Source organism: Alternaria novae-zelandiae (assembly GCF_023758075.1).
Source record: "Alternaria novae-zelandiae strain BMP 2774 chromosome Unknown scaffold_12, whole genome shotgun sequence".
In the NCBI taxonomy this organism is placed as follows: domain Eukaryota; kingdom Fungi; phylum Ascomycota; class Dothideomycetes; order Pleosporales; family Pleosporaceae; genus Alternaria; species Alternaria novae-zelandiae.
Window position 1 is genome coordinate 509,014 of NW_026056972.1, and position 26,509 is coordinate 535,522.

Below are 26,509 nucleotides of genomic sequence, written 5' to 3' on the forward strand. Positions count from 1 at the left end.
GTCTTGCGTCCACGGCACCGCGGGGGGGGGGTAGCAGCGCTTTCCATCCTAGACCTCCCTTGCTGGGTCGAAAATAACAACATTGATGGTGGTGATGTGAGATGGGTGGTGGTGATATAGTTTATTGATTCATCGTCATTGTACAACAAACCACCCTACAGCCACAAGCCAACTTCTTCTCAACGCTCACAATCCCTGCTAAGCGAAGACAACCTACATGCGTGTCCCACCAACGGGACGGGACAAGTAAAAGGTTAAAGTTGGAAAAAGGGGGATGGAAAAAAGTAAAGTAAGCAAGGGAGGTGTAGCGAGCGACCTGCGCAAAAGCAAACAGAAACATGGCATTTCTGCACTTTCCCGATGCTATCAAAGACGGGAATTTAGAGTTTGGGCGTTAGAATGAACAAGGGATTTGTGGGATGCAGGATTTGGGAACGCCAGCTGGCTGCATGCAGGATTATCCGAGATTGGGGTTTGGTGATGCACGGTAGAGGGCGAGGCGACGGCTGGGTTTTGCGTGGCGTACCCAGGTGAGAGTGGCGTTTGTTTGCCTAGGTATTCTGATGACATGGCAATTTTAACTTTGAGCTTTTCTTAGGCTAATGCTAATCATCGTTGTCTATGCCATGTGAGAGCCGCGGAGGAAGGAGGAGGAGGCTGGAGGCTGAAGGGCTAGCGTGAGGGGTCCGAAAGCGGGGGTGGGTGGTGATAGTCGGTGGTGGTGGATGGCGAAAAGAAACGAAAGAGGGGGGGTCAGAATCTTAGTGTTGGTGGATGGTGGTGGTGTGTTTACTCCGGTGTATAGTACGATATCCCATGTGATTTGCGAGAATAGAGAAAAAAGACGAGATCTCAATCTCATCATCCTCCCCATCATCTGATGGATCTATCTGCTGTAGGATTTTCCCGCCCGAACCGAATACAAGATACTGGGTATACAACATGGCGTGCGGCGCATGTTGCATACATGGATCTATACTTCTATGCATTATTACCACTTGACTGCCCCTTGGTCTGTGTACCATACTCCCTTCCCTCATGTGTGTGTGCGCATGTGTGTGTGTGACACCACGGAATCCAGTACCGCGCCTCTCTCCGTTGAAAGCGAAAGTACGCGCTGTAACTTCAGTCGGAGGTGAGAGAAAAGGATGAGAAGCAAGGACCACAAAAGCGGGTAACGGACATGCTCCTGCATGATTGTCAGAGCGAGAAAAAAAGGAAACCTGCAGCTTGGGTCCGCCGCAAGGTGCAAGACCAAGATGAGCATCGTGCAACGATCTGTGTGATATGTGTATGGGTAGACATGCAGGGTGTCTCGAGCCAACACCAACACCGAGACAAGAGAAACGCAGGGGCTGGATCGATCTTCGAATCCGCTTCTGCTACCTTGCCCTGGCAGCTGGCAGCTGGCGCCGCGTGGTTGCGCAATGTGATACAAATGTCATCTTTCGGCCTTGCAGTCCAGCCATTCACAGCGAAGCAGCATGCTTCGCACTTTGCCTAGTTTGTGCTGCTCTCTCCGAACCATCGGGGGGCGAGGGAGCGTTGGGATCCGCTGGTTCGGCGCGCGCTACCTATTCCTACACCGGTATATCGTGAGTGGGTGGTACCGATGGTACCCTGCACTGTAGTCGCCCATCCTACAGTTGCTATATCGGTGTCGGTAAATCAAATCTTTGCCGTCCGTCGCAGAATGGGCTGTTTGGAGAAAGCCCCTTGCATAATGGAAGCGCGGGAGTATCTAGGTGTATAATCGCCTGCGAGGTTCCTATATCAGGATGGGATCTTCTCTTGGATTCGGGTCCTACTGCCGCATTTTGATTAAATCTACGTCTTGTGTGGTGTGCGCGGTCATCCGTCTGACGAGGCGCCTGTGAGCGTATCTCCTTTGTGGCACAGTCGCTGGAATGGCATGGCGGAAGATGGCGGCTGAAGATGATGGGTTTCACAGCCGATGTGGATGTGTGCACGGGATGGATGAATGTGTTTGGAGAGTGGGTACTGCCGTCGGGCCTAAGCTTTCTTTATCTCCGCAGCCGTCTGGCTGGCCGTTTCTATGGAGCATTGGCTGGAAGGTACGACCCGACCAATTACGTCCTGCGCATCGAAATGAGGTAATTGCAGCATTGTCGCTGTTGGTATGCTGTCTCACAAGCTCAGGATACCGGGTGCACGTGCTTTCAAGTTCGATTGCCCACATGCTCGAGTGTGGAGTATCTGCCAACTTGTGAAGAAATGCTGAGCTGCCGCCAGTTCCGATTCGCTGCGTATCCCCGTTAATGACATGTATTCCTCGACCCTGCTTGGCTTGTTGGCGGCGCATATTGCCTTTATCAGCCGCAAGCGAGGCACCGCGCTTGCAGACGACGTGCTGCGATGCAATCTTGGGAGCTATACCGAGTGTCACATATAGACAATATATCGTGATGACAACGAAGAAGGATCCTTCCGCGCTTGATCCACTTTACGAGAATGACCGCCGTTCGGCCCAATGCAACCGCGACCCGTCTCTTGCCTGTTCCGACCTGGCTGCATAGTAGGCCCTGGCTTTTGACAGCTGTCATTGCCACGGTTGTGATGAGAAGCGTAGTCTTGCAGACGCGGCTTATCCTGTGATCACGGCAGGGGGTTCAATTCCAGGTCCCTCAATTCGCTCCACTACTGACTATGAGGGGGCGGTTTCGCTGCGCCACGAGTCAGCGCCTACGCGCGCAGGAGGCAACGGGGGAAATTCGCCGGCACGCCTGAACGGCAGTTTCTTACGTGAGGTGAGGTGCGCACAAGACATCCCAGTGATCCCGCAGCGGATGGCGAGTCAGACTTAATGTGAGTTTGCGCGCGAAGCGAAAGAACTGGAGTGTTTGGTTCTGGCCCGTGGTGGCTGATGCGCCAATCAAACAGTGGGATGGGTCGAGCTTCAGGGAGAGCCCGCGACTCAACTCCAAGGGGGGCTTGTGCTTGTTGGTCTGCAGCGCCAGTCGGGGCTACTCCACCCAAGGCTACGCTCTTGCGGCTAGCGTTTCGCTGGGACTGACGGAACTGGGAGGACGGTTACGATTACTGTCTGTGCATTCCCGCGGTCGATGAGGTATCGCCAAGCTGGGGAAGCGGAAATGGACATGAATGGCATCTGTACGCTGCTACTGTATCAGGAAGGAATGGATCGCGTGGGTACAATAAAGCGTCTAGAGCGTCCAGGTTCATGCATAGAAGATTGACTTGTGCAGAAAACTTGCTAAGAACTGGAGCCGTAATTCTGGGTCAGTTTCCGATGGCTACGTGGCTTCAGTTGCGACTCCGCATCGTCGGGCGGACAGTTTCCATGCGGCGTAAATGGGAAAGTTTTGCTGTTCAAACAGCCCCTTGCACATGCTATGACGTAGGCGCGCAGCCGTCTTGATGCCGTATGGTGCCGAAGTATACCCAACGGCACTTAAGCATTGCCTTCGGCAGTGCAGCCAGGATGCAAGACCGGGTACAGCAGGTTTGCATTCACATCGCGGGCCGATTGTATACCCACATTCTCAAACAACCGTCCAGGCGTTGTGACTCGATGAGCGCGCCCGCGGCCTCGCGTCCCCAGCCAACGACGCAAACCGTTAGCACCCACCGAGAGAGTTTTGCCTGCGCTAGAGCCCAGATCTGCAATCGACACCCAGCGTTTCCCGAAGGCGCTGTGTGCTCCGAGCGATCGACGCCGACTATTTATACAAGAACGTTGCAAGGGCAGTGCGAGGTCTTTGAACCCGGTGATTCGGATGTGTTGCGGGTGCATTTCGTTCAGTTTGGTGAATTCTAAGCGACCGATTGGGTTTGCATGGTCAAATCGTGAGGCTAACAAGAAAAGATCAGCAGGCAGTCGCGTGAGATGCGTGGCGAAGCCCATCAGAACGGTATCGAAACGGTGATGATTGGCGAGGCTGATGACGCTGCTTGATGAGGTCATTGTCTATTGCTAGATCTGTGGGTGTCGAACTCTGGCTTTTCATTTGTTTCTCCCAACCAGGAACACCATGCTTACCTACTGCACAACGAAAGGCGCACCAGCTGCTCACCCTCAAGACGTGCACAAAAATTGCCCATGTGATATTCCAGTTTCCGGCAGTCTGATTACATAGATGCGTTCCAGCCACATCTCAGATCCACGATGATCCAGCTCAAAAATCGATATTCGAGCGCATACCGGACTCGGCCAAACTCGAGCGGCGCCGAAAGACTCCGCTGTACCGGAATGGGGAAGTTGAGCGACGAATTATGATTAGCCGCGATAGCGAGTTCAACAGCGTTGGTGATTCGGGAAGCCCCGCTCGGCAGCCGTCAGCCGTGTCACTCTATACCGTTTCTGCCGACAGCAATGTAAGGGTGTGGCTAGTCATGCAGGTAATTCGGATAGCGTGACTTGTAACAAGTCCCTCAGCTGTGATTCGTTGATTCGCCAAGTATGAGGCGTTGAATGATGTCGATACGATAGAGCTTTGCCAGATGTGAATGAGCCAGCCGTTGTACAGTTGAGGAACGAGACCATGTCAAAAAACCCGCATCCATGTGCAAGGCTGAAGGGATCGATCGTGGTACCGGAACTCTGTTTCAGCGGATCCATATTGGTTGATACTTTGGGTTTCGTACCGAACCGCTTTGACGCTCTTCGCTTGGGCGGGGCTCGTGCATCCATGTCGAAGCACGGAATGCTGGGCCCCTAATGAGAGAATAAGGTTTGTGAGTTTCGCGCTTTGGTAACAGGGTCGTTAGTGGAGACCCGACTCGTGCAGTAGTCCAACAGTTGTGAAGAGATCAAATTGGGTATAGGAGCAACATCGTCGAGTAATAGCTGGTGTGATAGGTACATGCTGCCGACGCCGCGTATGGGACGCCGGCGGAGGAGGTGTGAAACGTAGATGCGAAGGCGTCCCATGCACGGTGTGATACATGGCTTCATGACGCGCAGAAGATATGAGCAGCAACATGACAAATCCCGCTCATCATGGAGCGCCGTGGTGGCATGGCAGCCATAACGCCAGAGGGAGTGGGTCTCTCGAAAACAATAACGCCAATTCTTTTCCTTTCCACCTCTTTCAGGCGGTGAGATCTTACAGTAACAAATACCAAGGATAGCACCTAAGTCAAAAGCAAGAAGAGGACCGGATGTGGGTATAGCGGAGGCTCTTCTTTTGCTGTCATGGAACACCAACCCCAATGCAAATGCGAACGTGAATCGAATGAGAACTTTCGTGTGCTGAAGCGTAATCGTGAACGAGATGGCGTAGACATTACGACCTATGCTGGAGCGGTCGGGCGGACAGGTGGCGTCGAGTTGGAATTAGAGTCGAATGTGACCACTTTCCGATACTTGGAGGCCTCGTGGGGTATCTCGGACTTTCGCTTGGCGGAAACGGGATAGGCTGGAGCATTAGGTGGCGAAGGGTCTTCTATGCTCCTGCTTCGTGACTTGGGCGGGGCTTCCGTGTCGGGCGGGCTGGTTACGGCTGCTGGACACATTTGATGTTGGCGTACCCAGTGTGCGTAGGCTTCATCAGCATACTTGGTGTGGTTCTCCAGTCGTTTGATGTAGTCCTGGGTAAGTCTTGTCTGCTCGTGAATATTCTGTGCTGGTGAACTCAGACGAAACTGGTTCTCTCCGGGTAAGGGCCGCTTCCAGCGGACACCGCAGTTCTTGCATCGCTCCACTTGGGGCGTATTTTGCTGCTGAAGCTGGGCTAGATCCTCAGGAGGAGGGGGCGCAGAGCTAATAGCCAAGATGGCCTGTTCCACAGAGGGTGCGATGGTGTGCTCAGGCGATGGCTGTTCTTCGGGAGTCTCCACTGGCACAGGGACTGCCGGAAGGGGGTCTGGCCGGGGTCTCTGATTTGGCGGCATGTTTTCCGAGGTGTAGACGGTGTTGAATCTTACGTTGTAGCGTTGATGTCGCCCGCCACCGTTTGTTTGGTCTAATGTGGGAGACGGGAGTGGTCTCCTGGATCCAGATTCTGGGTTAACGTCTCGAGCCTGCTCTGGCGACCTGGACGATTCCGTGAAAGCGTGAGGGCCTGAGGATAACGATGGGGAGGGTGCACCGTTTGGATGGCGGGTTCCTGTCTCTACGGGTACCTGATTTGAGCGATTGTCGCTTGCTGGAGAGCGTGGCGAGGAAGGCGCAGCTGGATGTGAGATGGGGCGGGACGTGTTAGATTGACGACCATTACCCGCAGCAGGGTGGAAATAAGAAAAGGCCAGCACAGAGGAGGGGAGAGTAGGTTCGGATTCCTTTGAGTTTTCGAAGCGATGGGAGATGGCTGAGTCTTGGCGGACGCTGGCGGACGGATGTGGTGGTGGATGTGAAGATGCAGAGGAAGAGACAGGCGGACTGTAGGCAGCAATTGGGCCCTGGGGCAGAGAGAGAGAAAATGGTTGATGTTCGGGGCCCAGTGGTGGAATTCTGGTGTTGGTGGGGCTGGCCAGCAGGTCAGCACGCTTGCGGCAGGCTCTGTCACTTGTCGGAACTTACCTGACGTGCGGGCTCGCGTGATTGACTGCGGTGAAGGCGCTGGAATGTGAGTTTGGATGCGCAAAGTCGAGGGCAGCGAGCGTGGCCGGCGGCGTCTGGTGCGAGACAGGACGATCTTGGGGCGTCGGCGGCGGCGGCACGTTGTCACGCGGGCGGTGCAGGACTGAGTCGGACGACGAGGTCAGCTCAGCAAAGCTGGGGAGCGTCCGCTGGGGAAAGTGGTTGGGGTCGGGCTGCGGGTGCCTGCGTGGATGCCAGTCGCTTCCCATCATGGCATTCGGGCGCTGTATTTGAATCTGGCGGTCTGGCGACGCGGTGAGGAAGTTGTGCTGAGGAAGAAGGGCAGGGTCGCACAAGGAGTAGGGTCTCACGGGAAGGGTGGAAGGGGTCTAGCGATGCAGCAGCTCGAGTGCAGTACTGGTGCTGGGCCCGCACTGGAAGAAGCGGCTGGCGGCCCTAGTTGAGGGACAGGGCATGTCACTGGTTTGCGCGCGCTGCGGGGGAAGGCGCTGCTGCTGCACTGTGAAAGAGCGCGCTGGGGCCCACTTGAGATGGCATGCAGCGGGGACCTGATGCCGTCGACGAACCCATGCCCCCATGTCGCCCGCCCACCGCCACCCTGCCACCCATGCTGGACATGGGCCTCGCACGGCGGGACGCCAGACGCGGAAGCGTGCGAAGCGCTAAGGGGCTCGGGGCTGACGGCTGGAGATCCGCTTGTGGCATGCCAATCTTGCCAGACTCGAGCTGCCGCCCGCCCCCGAGCGCACGACATGACGAGAAGTTAGAACACGCCTCGCGAGTGACCACAGTGACCACAGTGACCCTCAGTGACCTTCAGCCTGTGCTTCCATCTAGACGGTCTACTGTCTCCTGACTGGCTGTGGGAAACACCCCCGTGTCCTCAGGCTTCCGTGTTCTGTTCTGTTCCCTACGTCCTCCCGGCTGTGCGCCCACTGCGGCTAGCTGCTTACCTAGCCCGGCCCCACGTGACCCTCCCATGCCCGTCCCATATTCGTCCTCCAATCTGCCTCTCCGCCAGGGTGTCCCTTTGCTTCTTTGGACGACTGCGGCTGCAGCCGAATGAACGCAACTGTGGGCTTCCCGTCTCGGCCACCGACGCGCCGCGACAACGACGCGCTGCAACGGGAGATGCGATGCTGCAAACACTGCCAGGTGCTCTAGAAACGACGCTGGAAACGCTGACGTCGCTTACTCCGGAGTACCTCTGACCTGATGACTGTGCCGCCCTCAGCCGCCAGCCGCCCGCCCCTCCAAACCACTCCGCCAAGTGCCTCACCTCACGAGTGGCAGCACCTCAACACGCCCGCCATGATGCCGCCATATCAGAACCTCCTCCTCGGCCTCCCAAAGCCGTTAGTCGCTAGCTCTCATCTCGCCATTTGCTGTTTCGGCTAGCACTCAACGGTGCTTGTGGCGCCAGGCGGCAGGCTACAGCTGCACCCTCCTGACGCATCCAACGGCCATGTTAGTGCCCTGCAACATCTCTCGCCCCATTGCCTTCACCGATGCGACATGGGCGACTCTCAATTACCGGACCGAATAGGAATCCTCCCGCGCGCGCTTTTCCAAACAAGTCCCTATCTTGGTATCTCGACCCCCCTCTGATTGGCTCGTGACCCGCCCCTGCCTCCTGCCTGACCGATGACTACGCTCGAGGGACCTCGTCTACGAGAACGTCAAAACGCGGACATTTTCAACCAGACACTAAACGGTGTGCAAGAGCTGGAATAAAGTTAAGCTACTGTCCATCACCTTGTACGCCGAAATGACCTGATCAGTGATCAGACCTGCCTGTCGTCGTGACCTTCGGGTAGCTGCATGGCGATCCTACAGAGCTGTCGGTCTGCCACGCCGCAAAGGAAGATCCTTCTGCTCCCAGTATCAAAATAACTCTTCATGTGGGGGGCGTATTCGCCCGCTACTATACTATCGTGTCTGGGCGACTCAAACAACATGCGTCCCCTAAACCTGCAAGCGATAATGCAAGTCTTTCACGGCTCTAGCCAGATTGACTGTGCAGCGCATTCGACAATGCGCACAGGAAGTCGTCGTCTGCTTTCCCGAGCATCGAGAGCCCTACGGGATGCCGCAAAATCACCAGCGGGCCGAGTTCCTGACTCTGTCATCTTCCTGACCAGCTTTCCCGCAAGTTTCACGAGTGTTTCCTGTCGTGGTACAAAGTCATTATCCTGAGTGTTACACCACAAGCCAAGGCACTCATCATCAGCCCAAGCCTAGGCCCGAGACCATTACTTCGCCACTATCCGATTGCTCCATCTGCAGATCGATGAATTGATGCCTTCCTTGCATTCATCCTCTGCTTGCATAGCAGTACGTCTGTTCACGGTCGGATCCACCTGGCGGACTTAATCATCCGGCCTACCATGGTTATCACGGACGCCCGTATAGAACACGTATGTTGCTCGCATGGGCACGTCGTAGCTAGCGAGTCCATCCATGCGGTTGAGCCATGCGAGTGCTAAGCCCTAGGTTTACATTCGCACATCCCTGTCACCGGGAGTCCTTCCCCGCCTCGCCTGCATCACCAAAACGACGCTAATAATCTCTCAAAGACCGACCACGGACTTCGAAGAGACGTTGCGCCAATCAAGCTCAGACACCGCAGGATGAATGTTTGGCTCACACCGGCAGTACAGACCCACCCTCTAGCAAACTTCCTCACGTCTGTGTGGCGAGCTTGGCCGTCAATCATTCGCTTAGGCATGTATGCGTGCCTGCACGACATCGCAGCATCGAACCTTGAGATGCACGACGCCCCCGTCCAGGTTAGCTTGAAGCAATCCGTGCGAGAGAAAGCTGGAAGCCCAGGCCTATTTCTTGTAAATGAGCAACAGTCCCTGCTTTACAAACCCTTCTGGTGCGACTGACTCACGCATCGCATGCTCAGCAACGTGATAAGGCTGAGATGGCGCAATCGTGAGCTCGCAATCATGTTCAGGTCACGCCTGTTCGTGCCTGGCGATGCCTCGCATGCGTTATCTGGCAGACAGAGCAGCTAGCCTCGTTCTCACGACTATCCATACCTCATTTGCCAGTCAGCATATTTACAGTGGATTGCCAACGCGTGCATATACGCGAACAGCACCATGCTCAGCCATAAGCAATGCGATTGGTCTGCAGTACTTTCCAAATCCCAGCGTCCTGGGCCCCAGCCAAGTGACTGCCGACTAGTCGCTGCAGCCTTGGACCGCAAACAGTTGAAAGACTGTCACTCTATCCACCATCGGCCCTTCTTTTGGGGGACGCCCCTTTCGCTGTTCCTTTTCAAGTGATGACCCTCATGCCTCGGCTCGTTGCCGGGTGAGAAAGACGTTGGAGACATGATCACGCTGTGCCGCTTACGCGAGTATGCTGACCTCCAAGGATGATCCACGCCCTGCACTTCCCGCGCAAGAAAATTTTGGCACTCACACCGATATCTCACAGAGTGCAACGCCATCAGAACAAACGCCTCGCCGCGAAGGCCTCGTCAACTCTTTCTTAACGGCGACTGCTTCACCCGGAGCATTGACCAAGCGTTTCATGGCAATTATCCTGAACTGTGGGGCACCATCCGGGCCGCATCCGTACCTTAAACCAACATCTAAACTTCATGCGAGAGGCAATGTTGCGCATCGTTCCTAGCACTGCGCAGGGCCGTGGCAAAGATGAAGGGGAGATGATTCGCGGCCGGGTGTGCTGACTCGAACTTTGCCGCAGGAAGCCGACGTTCCAGATGATGGATGCACACCCAGCAGCGTGGTAGTACCATCCACGAATTATTGTGCGGACGATCGTACGGACGATAAGCATCCAAATGAGGCAGTTGTCGTAAAAATGAACTCGCTGATGGAGAGGACTAACACCGTTCAGTATATGGATTTTGCTTTTCCACTGACTGGAGCCGGCGTGCACAGCCGCTCGTCCCGAATGAGTCAAGGTACGGGTAGCTACAGTGCTTCTTCATGCACGACATTCTGATCGGTAAGAAGAAAAGCAAGCGCGCCTTCCAGTGCAGCCATCCGACAGCCTCTTCCTCAGCGAACAATGGCGCAATTGAACCCTTTTCTTTGAGAAACGAGGAGGCTGATAACGCCAGAGGATTCCAGAAGAAGCAATAAACTTTGTGTAGGCTATTGGCACTACAGCGCCTGAAGGCAAATCTAACCGACCCCTAGAACGAGAATGCCGTATTTCGAGATGGGCCTGCGACTACCACAGAATCACTTCTCTCTATACTCAATACTGCGCAGGATGAGCGCTTACAGCCAGGTTTTGCCGGGAAGACCTTGTCTACACGACACACAATCTACCCACCTGACCTCCCTTTGATGCGGCCACTTCATTCAAGGGAAAAAATCGAATACCCTGGAGCCTACGTTGACGTTGGGTCACCCACTTTGCATGTCTCCGTTTTGATTCAGGCTGTAGTAGACCTGTCCAATTCCTTTCTTGCATGAGGCAACGCGGCGCATCTCCTCTTCCAAGTGCTGGATTCGGTTTCGCATCCAATCCATTTCGCCGTGATTCGCCTCGACCTCCTGCTCGTGCAGCCGTTTCAGAAATAGACAGTCTTGGTTTCGGCTCTCTGCAACCGACAGGAGACGGTGGAACTCTTGTTGCATGGCCCTAGTGTCGCAATTCATGGCGGCCGTCACGAAGCGCCCGTGGATGTCGTCCTGTGACATGCTGGTGGCTGGTGCGATGACGCTTGTGGATGATGGCTGCGAGGGAGTGGTCTGTTGGGGCGTCGTGGTGGCGTGCCTACGGAGAGCGACTTGGTAACAGCGCATCAGTGGGTCGTTCGGATCGTAGGATGGGAAGTGATTGGCCATTGGTTGTATTTGATGGGTGGTTCTCGGCTCTGTCTGGCTGGGGGGAGTTGTTGTTGAGGCTGTGTGGTTTAGCAGCGATGTCGCGATGAGGCTAGTAGGAGTGAGATTTGATGTAGGGTGGAGGGAGTGAAAATCCACCATTAGATGCGCAGCGACAGCACTGTGTACCCTTGGCAGTCACGATTGCTCACTTTGCTCTTTGCAGCTCATAACTTCATCAGTGATAGTCCGTCTGCTTTCACAGCTGCTGCCTTATCAGAATGTCAGCGATGATCCCTACATGTGCCATCTGAACTCGCCACCACCATCTGTTGCTATCGCAATCCCATTCTGTCAGGGTCTTCGGTGCCTCTCGACGAGAAACGCAGTAAGCTGACATATTGACCGTGAGCACAGTGGCGACTTCGTACCTTTGAGGGCCCCGTCCATTATCACCCAAGCTCGCTACCATCAGCGCACTCACCACAGCAGCATGAATCGCAATCCAGGCTCTACACCCATCGCATTTACTCCTATCGCAACGCGCTTTTCATTCGAGCAGTCTCCTCCTCCTTACGCATCCTGCACGAATACGGACACACATCCTGTAACCCACATAAGGACAAGTCGTATTGAATCACCCCAAAAGACGTACACACATCACCGTAGCAATCAGTACTCCCGCCAGATCCAGCGCTCTGTGCTCTGCTAAGCAAGCGTTATCGATCAAATACACCGCCTCGTCATCGCTTCGGGATATCGTAGCTGGAACTAGGGAAAGGCTGGATGGCTTTCCAGACTGTGCACACACGTGCTCGGCACGACGATCATAGGAGCGAGGCCGTAGTCCAACAATTAATTCTATGAGGCTCGGCGTTATGGGTTGATCTACTACTTTGGGAGGCTATTTGGGAGTGATCCGGGATACTAGTCCCTGGTGTTGCTGTTTAGCACTTGGCTTGTAGGTCTGGGAAAGTATTTTCGTGTCATGGACAAGATCGAGACAAATGTAGGAGATAATTGTGGTGAAGACTCCGAGACATGGCGGGGGTTGTTACGATAGTTGTTCTGGAGATGCTTGTCTGCTCGACTCGCGGGGCGGGGAACGACAGGCTTGAAGATGGGTATTGATAGTCGCTTATTAGGGTTGTCTAGTAGGGAGGAATATATATATTGGTTGGTGAATGTACTATGAGAGTTCGCGTGGCTAGTGAGACTATCCTAGTCGTTAATGGGGAGTTCGGGTGCGTAATTAGTGTTCGTTTAGGTTACTTATTGTATTGCTGTCTCCTCTTTGTCTTTTCTTGTTTCTGCCAGTCGTGCTAAATGTTATCTAGTTTCACATCTCTGTTGGTCTGTTCTCTTGGTGCACTCATTAGTGTCTCCGCGATAGTGGTTGAAGCGAGAGTTGCACGTGCTCGCTGAATGGAGCTCATAGCCTGGGAACACTGTGTTAGCGAATGAGAACAAACGTGATGGTAAGTCCATCAGGACGTTATCCCAGCCAATACACGTCCCTATGTTCAGAGTTTTCCTGCGAACCATGGTAGAGAGATAGCTGAAGCCAAGGTCGACAACGAATTCAGCACACATAAGATTCGATCTTCAACTTTTACCATCTTACGCCTCAATGTCCCTCCCTCTGCTACTTACAACTACATCCACCGAGATGTCCGAACCCTCTTTCCGATTCCTGGACCTTCCACCAGAGTTGCGATGTATGGTCTACGAGCAGCTCGAAACGACAACGAAGCATTACACACTCGCCGACATGCCGGACCCATCTTCCACGATCACACTCGTCTGCAAAAGGTTGCCCGTCCAAATACTGGCGACATCCAAGTTGATCAATACCGAAGCCATGACAATCTTCCGGCCCAGAATGCTGCAACTGGAGGCGCAACCAATGCGCTTCTGTATCAGCGTGAATCCCAGTAAACCTCTGTCCGTCTTGCGTCGTTCGCTCTCGCGCTGCTTCCGACACAATCCTCGTCCCGATGGCTCACCACCATTAAGCGAGGCGGCTGAAGCTTTCATCGACCGCTGTGTTAAAACCCGTCGCCTAGCAAGCAGCAGCCGCCATGTTGAGATAATGGTGACCGACAAGGACGCGCCAAGTCTCACACAATTCATATGCTTGTTATACCTCAGCAACAAGTTTGCAAGGCGATACCACTTGAAAATCACTCTGCTACGCAAGGAGCTAGCAACCGGAATAAATTATGCCAATTGGTGCGCAACGAAGGGTCTTGGGCGTTCTTTGTCGATGGACGAGAGGGTGCATCTGAATCTCGCAGATGAGCCAGATGCTGAGCGATGGAGGAGGGACTGGGAAGAGACTACAAGTGTGCCGGAGGTATGAAGAGTACAGAAGTGTGTGTTTGACCAAGGCTGGATGTCGTCAAGATCTCTTGGTCGAATACGAATGGGAATTGCGAGAGGATCTAGGAAGCCTTCCTTGTGGTTGCAGTCAAGGAAATAACAGGGAGCATAGCCGGTACGCTGGGATGCCGAAATCTTGCTGGGAACGTCAGTCTTACGTGAACATACGCACAGGACGTTTGGAGCGATGAATGGAGTAAATCTGATTGTATGGCATTAATCGAAGAATGCGACGCTGAGAGAACCTCCAGGTTGCGATAGGGTGTGATGCAGTGTTTCTGGGGTTGAGCGGAAGTCATCCGACAAGCTCGTATTCAATACATGCATGCTCGTATGCGGTGCGATGTCGTTGCAGCTACGTTGTGGTTACTTGCAGCAGTCCTGCAGGGACTCTTTGTCATTCTGAGCTCAACTGACGCCGTCGCGTGTCCACTCCTGCCCTCGATCTTGCAACACCATCTATTGATTTCTTCTTCCCCAGTCGTTCGCCATGACCTTAGTATGCTGTCTAGAGGCAGCAGGGCCGATTTGGAGCCGTCGCCTGACTTACCTCGCATGGCGGTTTGGTTTTGACAGGTCGAGCTCCCCCTCAACCGAGGTCACGCGCATCGATCATGATGCTAGTCAGGCACACCGTCCGAGCTTCCTTTCCCCGGACGTGCTTAAGATGAATGACGCCGACCGTGTCTGACCGCGCCGGGCAATGCCACGACAACCCTCGAGGGCCTACACGAGAGGAATTACCTGATCTCGTCTTGTTTCGTTACTCAAGCTATGACGAAAGCTCGCTACGACTTCAAGACGCGCCCGGTCGCGCACCCGGACGCTATTGTCGCAGGCGACAAGTACCGCTTTACCATCCTCACAGATGGCTTGCTCCGCTTCGAGTGGGCCGAGGATGGACGATTCGAAGACCGCGCGAGCACCTTTGCCATCAACCGCAAGCTAGCTGTGCCCGACTTCTATGTCTGGGACCGCGGCCACGGCATCGAGATCGTAACTAAGCGCTTCCACGTTGTGTACGACAAGAAGAAGTTTAGCGCCGATGGCTTCAAGATCCACCTCAAGGGCGACGTGACGGGCACATGGACATACGGACAACAAGTCTCCAACTTGGGGGGAACAACCCGTACACTAGACGGTGTGAACGGCAGGGCCAACCTAGGCCCTGGTGTGCTGTCGCGAGAGGGCATGGCTCCTTTGGATGACACCAAGTCCATGCTCTTCGAAGACAATGGGTGGATTGCTGGACGCAGGGGTGGCGACAGGACCGATCAGTACATCTTTATGTATGGTCGCGACTACCGGGAAGCCATGCGTGCATACTACGCTGTCTCAGGAAGCCAGCCCCTCCTTCCACGATACGCCATGGGCAACTGGTGGAGTCGATACCACGCATACGACGAGAAGGAATATCTCGAATTGCACGATCATTTCGACCGCGACGATGTACCCATGAACGTGGCGGTTGTGGATATGGACTGGCATCTGGTATGGGATCTGCCTGGCGGTGTCAATGGCTGGACCGGATATACATGGAACAAGAAACTGTTCCCCGACCCGGACGCTTTCATGAAGAAGCTGCATGATCGTGGCATGAGGCTGACGCTTAACCTGCATCCAGCGGACGGATTCAGGCCTCACGAAGAGCAGTACCCTGAAGTCGCCAAATACCTTGGTATCGACCCGCAGTCTAAACAGACGATTCCTTTCGACTGCACAGACAAGAAGTTCATGGACGCATACTTCGACATCGTACACCACGAGCACGAGGAGCGAGGCGTAGACTTCTGGTGGGTGGACTGGCAGCAGGGCAATACATCCAAGATCCCTGGGGTAGACCCGCTCTGGGTGCTCAACCACTTTCACTTCCTCGATAATGGCCGTGGCTCCCAGCGTCCCTTGATCCTCTCTCGATTCGGTGGCCCAGGAGCACAGCGCTACCAGATCGGCTTTTCTGGCGATGCTATCATCACCTGGGACAGCCTGCACTTCCAGCCTGAGTTCACAGCTACCGCATCGAACATCGGGTACGGCTGGTGGAGCAACGACATTGGTGGCCATACGCATGGCTACAAGAATGACGAGCTCTACACTCGCTGGGTACAACTTGGCTGCTGGTCGCCCATTCTGCGTCTTCATTCAGACAACAACCCTTTTAACACGCGCGAGCCCTGGCGGTTCAACGAAGAAGCGTGCACGATCGTCGAAGATACACTGCGTTTCCGCCACCGCCTCATCCCATACTTGTACACCATGAACGCGAGAAGTGCCTCCGACGACGAGCCGCTCGTTCAGCCCATGTACTGGGACTACCCAGAGTCTGACGAAGCGTACAATGTGCCCAACCAGTTCCGCTTCGGCTCAGAAATGATCGTGGCACCTATCACCCAGCCTCGCGACGGGACTACGCATCTCGGCGCAGAGAAGCTCTGGCTCCCAGAAGGCCGCTACGTCGACATCTTCACCGGCATCGTATACAACCGCGCCGGCGAGCTCACCGTCCACCGCCCTCTAAACTTCGTCCCCGTCTTCGCAAAAGAAGGATCCATAATCCCGCTCGACGCAGCCTACCGTCCCAAATCCGGTTCTCCAAACCCAGAGGGTCTTGAGATCTTGCTTGCCGTAGGCGCAGACGGCTCCTTCACTCTAATCGAAGACGACGGCACCGGCCACCTCGTCGACGACGGCGGCTTCTCAATCATCTCGGACGAGGGCCACGAGGAATCCGCCGACGACACCGTGCGCTTCGCACACACACCCATCACGTACAAGCAATCGACCGGCGTCATCAAGATTGGTCCTACAACGCCTGAAAACCCCGCCATCCCTAAGAACCGGTCTTGGAAGATCCGCCTCCTGGCTCACACGCTTAAGAAGGGCGCTGAAATACGCTGTGTCACCACCTCTCCCAGCACAAAGAAACATGCAAAGACGCTCTCACACAAAATCACTCAGGAAAGCAACGGTACGCTCATCACGCTCGATGCGGTGCCAACTTCGCATACCATCCATATCGAATTACTCTCTTCATCTTCTCATTCTTCGGGTTCTTCGTCGTCGTCGGGACCGCAACTCGATGTTATCGACCCGAACCCCAAGCTTTGGGATATCATCGATAAAGCATGGATCGAACTGGATAAGAAGTGGGATTACTGGAACTGCGTCAACAACGGGGAACCAGTGTTGAATAAAGTGAGGGCGCTGCAGGGGAGGGGCATGAATCAGGCTTTGTTGGATGCGATGTTGGAGTTGTTGCTTGCGGATGAGAGGTATGCTGGTGAGGAGAAGGATGGGTGGTGAGATTGTAGTTGGGTAGTATAGTTTAGCGTGCATAGTCGTTTCTCTACACCGTACATGCTGATAAAATTGAATGACCGTCCTACAATGAATCTGTTGCAGGACGGTCATTCAATTTTATCGGCATGTACGGTGTAGAGAAACGACATAAATGCTTTCTTACGCGGGATATGTTTCTATACACATATTTATACATAGCCTTTGGAATCCATGACTCTTCCACGCAATGCTGCCGCTGCCTTGCATCGTCCAACGTACCCAGCTTCTTACGGCCTCATCTCAACCTTCCCCTCATGCCCCTTCATAGCCTCCTTAAACCCATCCCTCTGCAGAATCTCCGCCACCTTATCCATAACCTTGCCCTCCCTCCTCCTACTATAATCACCCTCCTTCATCTCATACCCAGCCCTCGTCGCATCCTCCAAACTCTCATACTCCCAAATATTCGCCTTCATACCCACACCATGGTACTGATGTTTCTGCAGGAAAGCCAACCAAGCCTTCACCACATCCGGGTGTCCGTCTTGGATCTGGATCAACCGCCGCATGGTAATGCGCTCGAAGTTCTCCTGCGACTTCTTGAAGATGAAGTTGGAGCGTGGGACGGTCCAGCGTTCGGTTATGCGGGGGAGGGGGATGGGGCCTCGCGCGCAGAGACCCATGTAGTAGGCTGCGCGTACGGCGAAGTCGGCGAAGAGGAGGAGGTTGCGGATGTTGTAGGTGCGTAGTTGGAGGTCGCAGGTGGGCACGCCGTGTTCGGGCGTGCGGCGCAGGGGGCGCATGTGTACGGCTCGGACATTGATGGGGGTGCGGAGGGCTTCGAGGGCTTCGGCGGTTTTGGCGTCGAGGGGGGGTTGGTCGGTGGGGAGGGTGATGTTGTGTTCCCTGGTGTTGTTGTTAGAGGACTGCGGGTTGGGATTGAAGGTCCGAAGGGGAGGCTTACTTTGCCAGTTTGATAGGTTCTAGACCAGCGCGTTTGTACACTTTGAGGAGACCCAAGTGGTCAGGTGTGTTTTGTAGTTCTTTCCACCTCTGCGCTGCCTCTTCACGTGTCTTGGGCTCCCATTCTTCCTGACGTTGGTTGACTTTCTGTTGACTTGCGTATAGACTAGTGGATTGTCAGCACCTTCTTCTTCCGTTCCTGTATCTTCGGCATATCGTACGTCTTGTATTCCTCCCGACTGATACCAAGATCCTCTAACCGCTGGTCGAGTGGCATGGTACTGTTCTCCAGCTCCAGCTTCAACCGACCCATAAGCTTGGCATCTCTGTCTTCTCTCGAGTCCCTCTCATTGCTCTCCTCTGATCGTGAGCTCTTCGCCCGCGAGAAAGTCTGTGTGTGTGGTCGGGGGGCGTGGGTGATCTGTACCGCGCATTAGCAATTGATGGCCCCCAATAAGCAGTTCAATTGAAGTATAAATACCTTTGCCCTCTTCGCCGGCCCCAAAAAGGAGCGCATACATCGTGGCGCTGCCATGCTTGATATCATCGCACTCGCCCACATCCAACATCGAACTTCTTCCAGAGAGTCGATGGCGCTAGTCACGGTTCCAGCTAGGGTCTTGGCGGCATCGGAATTGGCCGCGCCTTCCCTCTGCACCCTAGTCGTACCGTCTCAAATTGTCACATGTACAAGATAACTTGTTCCTCTTGATACAAGATCAAACCTCTACGATTCCTCACTTTTCAACTGTTTCTGAAGAAGCACCTAACAATCAAAATGGAAACAGTTTCAGATATGGCTGCGGCACCGAACGCTTATGCCCGCGCTATGCAAACGGCCATGTACGTGCGCCAACAGCTGCCAGAGGCTCTGCAGTACCCCAAGGTAGCTATTGTGTGCGGTTCTGGACTTGGTGGACTGGCCGACACGATCGAGGCGGAACCGAAAGTCGAACTGGCTTATGGCACGATTCCAAACTTTCCCAAGAGTACTGGTAAGTGCAGATGTGGAAGCCTCATTTCGCTGCAGAGTTGATCTTGCGGATTGCACAGGATGCGGGGTACTGACACCTTTGTTTAGTTGTGGGACATGCTGGAAAGTTTGTGTTCGGTCAGATTGGGCCTCAGAAGACGCCTGTAGCGCTTCTCGTTGGACGGGCACAGTGAGTCACTAATAGATGAGAAGCTTTAGCGCAAGAACCATGGTATTAATGTATGCAGTTTCTATGAAGGACACTCGATGGACCTTGTCACGTTCGCTACTCGAGTGTGCAAATTGCTTGGTGTGGAGACTATGATCGGTATGTCAAGAGAGCAGATGATCAAAGTCAACTGGCTAACCGCGGATGAAGTCACGAACGCAGCCGGTGGTCTCAACCAGACTTACCGCGTAGGAGACATCGTATGCTTGAATGACGTAGGTCAACTCTTTTGAAGACGTCGAGCTCAATCTAACTCTGCTTAGCATCTCAATATGGCTGGACTGGTGGGCATCCATCCTCTGCGCGGCCCCAACATCGAGGAGTTTGGCACGCGGTTCCCACCTCTGTCAGATGCGTACGACCTTGACCTGAGGGTGCGGACGCACAAGGCCTGGGCAAAACTGGGACTGGATAAACAAGAGCGACGGCTACACGAGGGTGTGTACGCGTTTGTGGCAGGACCAACGTATGTCATTCAAGTCCTTCTCCTCCCTCTACTTCGCTATGGCATCAAACATGCGCTGACCGTGTTCAAGTTACGAAACTCGTGCAGAATGCCGAATGCTCAGCACGCTAGGAGCTGATGTGGTGGGTATGTCCACTGTACCGGAGATTATCGTTGCCAGACATGCTGGAATGCGTGTTCTTGCATTCAGTTTAGTCACAAACGTGGCTGTGCTCGAGGCAGGCGCCCGTGGCAACGATGCGGAGATCCAGACCATGAACAGGGCGGAACTGACTGAGCATTTGAGCCAAGGTAAGGCAAACCACGAGGAGGTACTGGAGGCCGGACGGGAGGCAGCCAAGGACATGCAAGCCCTGGTCAAGCAGATCTTGTCCGATCTTCACGGCCAATGATCAAGGGCTGTGGTAACGGCGGGCCAATGCGGCAACCGCCAGTGTGTCCTTTCAGATGCGCATCGCAGGCAGGCATAGTTTCACAAGAGTGAGGCCTGAATCCAGAATAGAATATACCATCCACACGGTCCAGAACAAAGAAAGTCCCGGTGTAAAATCGTCCTGGCATGTGGCCAGAAACGACCAAGCAAGTCTCAAGGCTTGACGACCTTGCCCTTGTTTCGCTTCGCCTTCATCGCCTTGTAGTGCGCCTTCTTGCCGCTCTGCTTCGATGTTTGGATATCCTCGTATTTGCGCTTGAAACGGCCGCTGTCCTGTTCCTGGGCGACAATCTCCTCCAGCATGGTCTGCTTGCGCTCCTTGTTCTTCAAACGGCTGCTGTAGAACTCAGTAGCGCCTTCGATGATGGTGCCGACCTGGGAGAATGCGGGGACATCGCCCTTCTTGTTGTCCTTCTTGTAGTGGCGGTGGGGGTCAAGGACGTTCCTCATCTTGAGTAGCTGGAGATCTCGGCGCAGCTCTGGGGTTAGGTCGGTCTTGGGCATGTTGAACCACTGTGCGCCAGCGGTGGCTTTCTTCTCCTGTGGCAAGCTGTTAGTATCGTGACTGACAACTTTAAAAGTAAAACTTGAGTGTGGTAATGCCTCAGTGTAACTATGAACTAATGGAGCCTCAGTGGTGCAGGAAGGCAACCAAGACGGCGCCCGAGTCTGCTCAGCTAAAAGTTTGGGATAATTTTCATCACGGGCATGCGGATGCGAATAGTGTGGCTTGAACGTACCTCTTGCTTCTGCTTCTTGATTTGAAGCGGATCCTCAATCTTTTTGATGCCGTTAGCCAAAGCCTGCTGCTTTTTGTCGACGAGCTTCGAGTGATCTAGGCGCGTGATGTTGCCGTCAGTCTTTTCGTAAGTATCGGCAATATGGCCGGGCTGCAGCTTCGGTAGCCTGAATGGAGCATCCGACTTGTTCGCGGGCTGCGCTGTGGCTGCCTTTGCGCGCATACGGACTGCAGCTTCATTAAGCAGCTCCCGTATCTGCTCATCCGAGAGTTCCTCATCGGTGTCCTCAGCGAGGAGCGGCTGGTGCGTTGGCAACTCCATGTTGGCGTTGGCCGGGAAGAAAGTGTTGGAAAATTTGAGGAACTTTTTGAGAAGCTCCGGCGCGCTAGCCAGTTCGGCCCGTGCGGCAGCGCTAACCGTTCTGGTCGCGATGCGCTCGCGGCGACATTACGTTCGCAGTCCCATACCATTTCCAATCCAAGGCAGCTGGATTGACAGTGATCCACCTCTGCTGCTACGCTAGGATTGCCCTGCTCCAAGGCTTCCTTCGTGTCTCTCGTGCACTCGAAATCAGTCCCGATGGTTGGGATCCGCCACGTCAAGCCCGCTGATGAAGCTCCAGAGTCAGCTTCATTCCTGGGCCGTCGCCTTTGTCATATTGTCTTATGACGCGTGCTCGCATATTCTGGCGCGCTCGAGAGAATCGGACGGTGAACAACTCATCACTGGCATAGCCCTGGTGTCTACGGGGCCAATGAGAAAGCGTCATCCTGACCAATAGCGCTCACATCCCGCATGCTACTCCAGCTGGGGCGGGATCAAGTTCGTCTCTCTAGCGTGGTGCCTCGATGTGAAGTGTGCTGCCATGGGCCACGATCGGTTCGAGTCTTGCGCCGGATGGAGATTGAATTGTGATAGAGGCGGCAGGAACATTGCGTCGCTACTGTGCTGTCACCTTGTCGGGCCTTGTAGAGAGATGTGGTGCGACGTGCATATCGCGCATATAAGCATGGCTGAAGCGACGATCGCAGCATCTTCTTCTGAAGAGACTCCAGTATGAGAAATACTACGTCAGAACATTGAGCGAATCCTGCACCCGCGCCCTATACTGCAGCCCGTCTTCGCCCACAGTTCTACATAATTGTCCGCGTCGTGAGTAACGTTGGGGCCCTTGCTTAGCTGTGGTTCGTTGACTCGTTAGAAACCCACCAACCAAGCATCAAACTCCGCGAATATATTCTCGTACTGGAATTTGATTCGTCGAACCAGAGCATAGGTCAGTTGCGCATTTGAAACAACCTCACGAGTGTTGGTGCGATTGAGAAATAGAGTAATGCTCATCTACCATGGCAGGCCGCACACAGCAACGCCGCGGGAGCCTAAAGACAGGTACCTGCGCCTTCCCCGCCCACCTCTCCCGACCACTCAGACCGCATCTTCGACGGAATCACGACCTCGCCCTCCTCTCACAACACGCCCACCGCGAGACCCCGAGCAGCCATTGGACGTCGCGCGTCCCTTTCTGCACCGTCCCGCGACCGAGGAACAAGTATTGCCATCCAGACACGCCGCGGACTGACGCAGACCCTGTCCACCGCGTAACACTTGCGCAACCACGCCCAAGCCATGGACCAAGTCAACCTCCAGGGCCACGGCCAGCAGAAGATGCGCCAGCAGCCCCAGCAAGCTGCGCCGCGCAAATACGACGGCCAGCAGGGCAACCCCCTCTATGATCCCACCAACGGTGGCCACTATGGTACGTCTTCCCGCCCCAGCTGCATGCCACGCGACGCGGCGCTGGCTGTCGCATTCACCATGACATCCTGTGCTAACACCATATCGCAGGCGCATCCGCAGCAGTACGTTATATTCGCGCATCCGCGCCTATGCCAACTTCCAGACGCTGATATTTGGTCCAGATTGCCGCACAGAATCACGCGCCCGATCCACAGCTGTTCACCGGTTCGTGGCAGAACGTACGCGCTCGCATCTGTCATAGCCACGATCGCACAAACTAACGCCTACAGGTCAACCAAGGACTCACCGGCAACTACCGCGACATCCTAAACACATACTGGCAGCAGCAGGTTACAAAGCTCGAGACCGACGAGCATGATTACAAGCTACACCAGCTCCCGCTTGCCCGCATCAAGAAGGTTATGAAGGCGGACCCAGAGGTCAAGATGATCTCAGCCGAAGCTCCTATTCTTTTCGCCAAGGGTTGCGACATCTTCATCACCGAGCTCACAATGCGCGCCTGGATCCACGCCGAGGAAAACAAGCGTCGCACTCTCCAGCGCTCCGACATCGCCTCGGCTTTGTCAAAGTCGGACATGTTCGACTTCCTCATCGACATCGTGCCCCGCGAGGAGGCTCATCCCCACAAGAGAAGTGCCGGCCAGAACGCAGCTGTACAGTCATCAGCAGCTGTGGTCCCTCCCGGGGCTATGCCTCAGCCAGTACATGCTCAACATTCCATGCCACCTCCGGACTATGGCCTGCAGGAGCATCTGGGACAGCAGCAGGAGTACCAGCAACCGCCCATGTACCCGGGTCCGATGCAAGGCGACCCCCGCGCCTATGCACAGCAGCCGATGTTCGACCCCAGCGTCTACACCCAATACCAGGTGAGCGGTCAGCAGCCGCAAATGTACGCAGTTGGTGGTCAGCGTGGGCCTGACCCGAATGCCGATCCCCAGAGCTATGGCCGGTATGAGGCTGACCCCGACGACGCCGAAGGCGAGAGGGTCGACGCTGAGAGTTAGGAACGACGGCGTTATCCTAGGCTCTGGAGCCTACTTCGACGTTAGCTCACCCACTCTGCATGTTATCATGTTGATGTAGTCTCCAGACCTGTCGAGGTTTTTTCTTGTGTAGGATGGTTCTATCAAGGCACAGGGGAGGAGATGGAGGCAGGCAATGAGTATGATCCCAGTGTTTACGAGGCGTTGAGGGAGTTTGGGGATTTCTTGGGCACGGCCGCGGATGCGGATCGGTTAGCTTGTGGCAGCCTTATGAGCAGATATCCATTGATAGAGTAACAGCTTGCACCACCACCATGTTTGCCCATCAACAGTGCAATGAGGTGTGCTTGGGCCGCTTGAGCGCGGAGCTGGAAACAACGTTGGCAGCATCCCGATCCGCTCCGGCAACTAAACTTGCTGAATATGACGAAGATCAGTCAGGGTCCAAGGTCCACATCGCATCAATTCCTGGAGATCTTCACAGACAAAGGTGGTACCGAGACAATCCAGGGGTCTGGGAAGCCTATTAGGTGGACTGCTGTCGATGATCAGACAGCCTTGCCAATTATCCCTCATCACTGACAAGAGTGCTCTAGACACTTCGTCAGCGGCCGAAGTACTAGTTACCGTACGCGGGCTAAGAAACATCTTCTCCAGTCTATGGATCCGTACCTGCGTCACAACTAGTGGGCATCCGACCTGCTCCGACTGCTCATGGCACCGAGGCTCGCTGCACATGCTTGGCTAACGCAGCGATAGCATGAGAATGCATCTTTTGTCTAAAGCCCATTATACAAGCCATCCACTTGGTATATGGAACAGACTGGAGTCCACTACCAAGACTCTCAACAAGCACTCACGAAACTTACATTGTCACAAAGCTAGCCAGACTGTGCCGGGGGCATTAGACGGCCATTAGCTTGAAGCGTTTCCCAGACATACTCCCGCCGGTACCCCGCCAGGTCCGTGCTCCACCCCACCTTCCTGGATCCAACAGAACGGGCGCGTGGTGCAGCTCCTACCCTACTTTACTTCAAGCCACCTCCTTCTGTCTTCTTTTCTCTCACCGACTCTTCAACTCCTCTCTCAATCTCTCTTCTCAACTACCACTTTTCAACGCGTCTCCCTTTAACAAACTCACATCACAATGGTCAAAGCCGTAGTAGCCGGAGCCGCAGGAGGCATTGGACAGGTACGAGCTCGAGAGTACCTCAGGGACTTGTCCTTCTACGTTGCGTCCTAAACTGACTGACATGACCTCGACAGCCCCTCTCGCTGCTCCTCAAGTCCTGCCAACACGTCACTGAGCTCGCCCTCTACGATGTCGTCAACACACCAGGTGTCGCTGCCGATCTCTCGCACATCTCGACCCCAGCAGTATGAGCTAACCCTAGCCCCGCATATGCATGGAGATACTGAAGGTGGACAGGCTGTCACAGGTTTCCTGCCAAAGGAGGACGGTATGCAAAAGGCCCTCACCGGCGCTGATGTCGTTGTCATCCCTGCTGGTATTCCCCGTAAGTCGAACTCATACTGGTGTTGTGACACCGAAACCTAATCAATGCTCAGGCAAGCCGGGTATGACCCGTGATGATCTCTTCAAGATCAACGCCGGTATCGTTCAGGGCCTCATCGAGGGTGTTGCCAAGTACTGCCCCAAGGCGTTCGTACTTGTCATCTCCAACCCCGTCAACTCGACCGTTCCCATCGCCGCCGAGGTCCTCAAGAAGGCAGGCGTCTTCGACCCCAAGAGGCTCTTCGGTGTCACCACCCTCGATGTCGTCCGCGCTGAGACCTTTGTCGCTGAGATCACCGGCGAGAAGAACCCCGGCAACCTGAACATCCCCGTCATTGGCGGCCACTCCGGCGAGACTATCGTACCTCTGTTCAGCCAGTCAAAGCCGAGCGTAAACATCCCGGCCGACAAGATGGAGGCTCTTATCAAGCGCGTCCAATTCGGTGGCGACGAGGTCGTTCAGGCAAAGGAGGGCGCTGGATCCGCTACTCTTTCCATGGCCTATGCAGGATACCGGTATGTTGCATACTTGCTACCAAAGTGCACTAGCTAACTGCGAACAGCTTCGCCGAGAAGGTCATCAAGGCCTCCAAGGGCGAGAAGGGCATCGTAGAGCCCAGCTACGTCTACCTACCTGGTGTTGAGGGCGGAGATGCTATCTCCAAGGCCACCGGTCTTGAGTTCTTCTCTGTGCCCATCGAGCTTGGCCCCAACGGTGCCGAGAAGGCCATCGACGTTGTCAGCAGCGCCAACGACCAAGAGAAGAAGCTTCTCCAGGCCTGCTACGACGGCCTGAAGGGCAACATCAGCAAGGGCGTCGAGTTCGTCGCCAACCCTCCCGCTAAGTGAGTGTACCCGGATGTCGGTACAGATCCTACACAAACTCACATGCGCCTGTCTGTAGATAGACTATGAGCCGTCATGTTGAGCATGAGAGATGACACTACGAGAACGTGCCTTGGGATATGCATGAATCTATGCCGATCTGAGCTAAAATATCAATGTTCGCACGATACAATACCATGACCCATTCCAAGTGACCTGCGTTGTTGCCATCATCACTTTCGTACATATTGGGTTGCATCGAAATATGTGTCGTATCTATACATTCCCGACATAACAACAGTTCAGCTGCCGAATTGATACAGAAGTGGCCCGGGAGCAGCTGTAGCGTTGTTCAGAAGTCACAGCGCATATCGAGCTAGGACATCGTGGACCCTTGCAGGAGAATGATCGGCCGCGGCTCCAGCAGCCCACATCTGGACTCGAACATCAACACCACCAACACACCGCAATAAACTCCACACCACACCGACACCTACCACTGTAAATACCCGACCCTGTACTGAGCAGCAGACGACGACAAGATTCAAGCCACCATAGACGCAAACACCCGCCGGCACACCCTTACACCACATCGGAGCGCGCATCTTGGCCGCGCACA

At 54.6% G+C, this 26,509-nt stretch overlaps 7 protein-coding genes across 7 annotated transcripts; 4 read left to right on the plus strand and 3 right to left on the minus strand.

Moving 5' to 3' along the window:
* Positions 1–5,274: 5,274 nt before the first annotated feature.
* J4E88_006308 (uncharacterized protein) lies at positions 5,275–5,874 on the minus strand (the record flags this gene model as incomplete). Its single annotated transcript, XM_049399936.1, has 1 exon — positions 5,275–5,874. The coding sequence occupies one exon, from the start codon at positions 5,872–5,874 to the stop codon at positions 5,275–5,277; it is 600 nt and encodes a 199-aa protein (XP_049254247.1).
* An 8,622-nt stretch (positions 5,875–14,496) lies between these two features.
* J4E88_006309 (uncharacterized protein) lies at positions 14,497–17,025 on the plus strand (the record flags this gene model as incomplete). Its single annotated transcript, XM_049399937.1, has 1 exon — positions 14,497–17,025. The coding sequence occupies one exon, from the start codon at positions 14,497–14,499 to the stop codon at positions 17,023–17,025; it is 2,529 nt and encodes an 842-aa protein (XP_049254248.1).
* Positions 17,026–17,288: 263 nt separating this feature from the next.
* Positions 17,289–18,499, minus strand: J4E88_006310 (uncharacterized protein; the record flags this gene model as incomplete). The annotated part of the gene is made up of 4 exons (XM_049399938.1): positions 17,289–17,907; positions 17,966–18,130; positions 18,186–18,385; positions 18,446–18,499. 4 exons carry the CDS (start codon positions 18,497–18,499, stop codon positions 17,289–17,291), a joined length of 1,038 nt encoding a protein of 345 aa, XP_049254249.1.
* A 261-nt stretch (positions 18,500–18,760) lies between these two features.
* On the plus strand, positions 18,761–20,024 carry J4E88_006311 (uncharacterized protein; the record flags this gene model as incomplete). Its single annotated transcript, XM_049399939.1, has 6 exons — positions 18,761–18,959; positions 19,046–19,127; positions 19,186–19,265; positions 19,317–19,381; positions 19,430–19,632; positions 19,703–20,024. 6 exons carry the CDS (start codon positions 18,761–18,763, stop codon positions 20,022–20,024), a joined length of 951 nt encoding a protein of 316 aa, XP_049254250.1.
* Positions 20,025–20,218: 194 nt separating this feature from the next.
* J4E88_006312 (uncharacterized protein) lies at positions 20,219–21,126 on the minus strand (the record flags this gene model as incomplete). The annotated part of the gene is made up of 2 exons (XM_049399940.1): positions 20,219–20,605; positions 20,806–21,126. 2 exons carry the CDS (start codon positions 21,124–21,126, stop codon positions 20,219–20,221), a joined length of 708 nt encoding a protein of 235 aa, XP_049254251.1.
* Positions 21,127–22,431: 1,305 nt separating this feature from the next.
* On the plus strand, positions 22,432–23,570 carry J4E88_006313 (uncharacterized protein; the record flags this gene model as incomplete). Its single annotated transcript, XM_049399941.1, has 4 exons — positions 22,432–22,561; positions 22,651–22,664; positions 22,725–22,781; positions 22,833–23,570. 4 exons carry the CDS (start codon positions 22,432–22,434, stop codon positions 23,568–23,570), a joined length of 939 nt encoding a protein of 312 aa, XP_049254252.1.
* A 1,126-nt stretch (positions 23,571–24,696) lies between these two features.
* J4E88_006314 (uncharacterized protein) lies at positions 24,697–25,914 on the plus strand (the record flags this gene model as incomplete). Its single annotated transcript, XM_049399942.1, has 5 exons — positions 24,697–24,741; positions 24,816–24,926; positions 24,979–25,066; positions 25,119–25,581; positions 25,629–25,914. 5 exons carry the CDS (start codon positions 24,697–24,699, stop codon positions 25,912–25,914), a joined length of 993 nt encoding a protein of 330 aa, XP_049254253.1.
* Positions 25,915–26,509: the final 595 nt, after the last annotated feature.